Source organism: Austrofundulus limnaeus, unplaced genomic scaffold, assembly GCF_001266775.1.
Source record: "Austrofundulus limnaeus strain Quisiro unplaced genomic scaffold, Austrofundulus_limnaeus-1.0 Scaffold318, whole genome shotgun sequence".
NCBI classification, from domain to species: domain Eukaryota; kingdom Metazoa; phylum Chordata; class Actinopteri; order Cyprinodontiformes; family Rivulidae; genus Austrofundulus; species Austrofundulus limnaeus.
In genome coordinates, this window is record NW_013952720.1 from 410790 (window position 1) to 413374 (window position 2585).

General features: G+C 38.6%; 1 protein-coding gene across 1 annotated transcript in view; it reads left to right on the forward strand.

Moving 5' to 3' along the window:
* eif5 (eukaryotic translation initiation factor 5) overlaps window positions 1–2357 on the forward strand; it is a gene marked incomplete at its 3' end in the record, with an annotated part of 8001 nt that extends 5644 nt beyond the window's left edge. Inside the window, 3 exon segments of the mRNA XM_014022084.1 lie at window positions 529–690; window positions 778–939; window positions 2193–2357. Of these exon segments, the coding sequence (XP_013877538.1) occupies window positions 529–690; window positions 778–939; window positions 2193–2357 (489 nt within the window).
* Window positions 2358–2585: the final 228 nt, after the last annotated feature.

A 2585-nucleotide genomic window follows, 5' to 3' on the forward strand; every position in this document is an offset into this window, starting at 1 on the left:
GCCTCGCACCGAGGACCTATCCACGTCATCATTTACCCAGAATGCTTTGTGTGGAAATAAAATGGCTCCGTCCGTGTTAAAATATATTTTTAAACTTTTAGTTTAAAAATGATAAAAACTAAACATCCTACAGTATTTTTACAGTCTTTATTTTACAGTTAAAGTATGTTTATCAAATAAAGTCTAATGTTACAACTAATCGGGGATCCCTTTAATAAAATGTGTTTTTCTTTAGCTGCACGGTTGTTTTTGTGTTTGTAGTATTTAAGTTGTGTTCATGGTTACGTCTGTGGATCAGTTCATAGAAGATGAATACATATTTGAAAACCAGCTTATGATTTATTGCAACCCAAGCAGTCTGCCTTATTAAATTTTTTTTCTCTGATGTGATAATTTATTAAATTGGTTTATTGTGCAGCTTTAAGCCACCAGAGTTAAACCAGAACCAGCTTTAAGGTGTAAACTCCACAGAAACTGAAACTCAGAGTTTAAACATGTTCTGGTTCTGTGTGTCCCTCTGGACTGAAGGACAGAGACGACGACGATGAAGACTGGGCAGAGGAGACGACGGAGGAGGCGCAGCGGCGTCGCATGGAGGAGATCAGCGACCACGCCAAGAACCTGACGCTGAGCGACGACCTGGAGAAACCTCTGGAGGAGAGGGTCAACCTGTTTTACAACTTTGTCAAAGTGAGCCTCRCCCTCAGACCTCAGCCCGACCAACACAAGTAAACAAAAACAACAACATGAAAATATCCGTTCTTTATTTAACCGCAGCAAAAGAAGGAGAGCGGAACCATCGACGGGGCTGATAAAGAGATCTTGGCGGAGGCAGAGCGTCTGGATGTGAAGGCCATGGGACCTCTCATCCTCAGCGAGCTTCTCTTCAACGAGAACATCCGCGACCAGATCAAAAAGTACAAACGCCACTTCCTGCGGGTACGTTGCTACGACAACTCAGACTCAACTCCTCGTTAAGGCCTCCTTAAAGTGCCTGTGACATCACTTTTTATAWTAAATATRAATGTATTTTTGGAAAGATAACATTAATAATATATTTTTAAAAAGATTTCACGCTGCTGAGATGAACAGTTGAGATATTTTCATGTGAAGTAACAGGAAGTGATGTCATAGGGGAATGTCTGCATGTAAACAGTGTTGCTAAAATGGCTAACAGCGCAGACTGTAGAGAAGAATCTGTTTCTTTAGAATTTTTTAATCACTATCAGAGAGAGATGAGCCATATTTCAAATATTGTTTCAATAAACAAAAACAGGAAGTGTTCTTTGTCAAAGTGTTCCCTTTGATGTCACTTCCTGTTTCACTTTAGCTGAGCAAAATTCAAAAGAAAACATGCCAATTATGTGTCGTAACGGTTCAAGTCTTGTATTATGCCAAGTTTCTTCAATATAAATATTTTCTTTGACTTTTTGTATTTCATGAATATTCATATCACAGGACATTAAAGCCTGGTCACTGGAGGGTCTGCAGACCTGTCGGTTTATGGACCGGTTCTGAATAGGACTGAAACTAAMGATTATTTTAATAATCAATTTAATCTGTTTATTATTTTTTCGATTAATCGGACAAGTCATTAAAACTCTTAATTACATGAATGAGTAGATATAAATTACTTTCCTGTATAAATTAAGGATGCAGGTTATTGATTAATGAATTAATCTGAAGTTGATATATCTTGTATATTAACAATTAATTGATAAGCAGCCATTTTCTTAAAAAACAGTTTTCTCTTGAATCAAGAGGGTCTTTTCATAAAATAAAGGCTTTTTTATAATCTGCTGAATTAAAAAACAAGCACATCATAAATACTTTTACAATTTATTTTGCCAGTTGTATTAAATACTGACTGAAAAAAATGTGTATTTCTCCTACATGAAACATAACATAAATTTAATAGGTTGCTGAATGAGGAAAATAGATTAAAAGAATAAAATAATTTTTAGATGTAGAACTCTTAATTAAAATTTGTTTACGATTTAGCATTTGATCTTTCTCTAATTCTTTACTTTTTGCTTCCTTGTTGGTTCTGTCTGATTAAAACATTGTTCGACCCAGTAAACGGTTCTGAAGCAGCCCCTCCTCCTCTACTGAGGCAGGATTAAAACTTGTTAAAGTTTAGAGGAGAATATTTGCTCCYGAACGACTCTGACCTGGTTTCAATCTGTCCACAGTTCTGTCACAACAACAAGAAGGCCCAGAAGTATCTGTTGGGAGGTTTTGAGTGTGTGGTGAAGCTCCATCAGGTCCTGCTGCTGCCGCGCGTCGCCATCATCCTGAAGGACCTGTACGACGCCGACCTGCTGGAGGAGGACGTCATCTTCGCCTGGGCTGAGCGGGTGAGTGACTGAGCGAGGAGCCGAGGTCGTGACAGGATCTCAACACACACTGTAGTGAGTGTAAACAGTTGAGGCTCAGCTGAAAGCTACAGGTAGCCACTTAGACACCAGCTAAAACTACCAACATGTCAGCCAGCTAAAAGCTACAAGTAGCCACTTAGACACCAGCTAAAACTACCAACCTGTCAGCTAAAAGCTACAAGTAGGACACAAGCTAAAACTACCAAC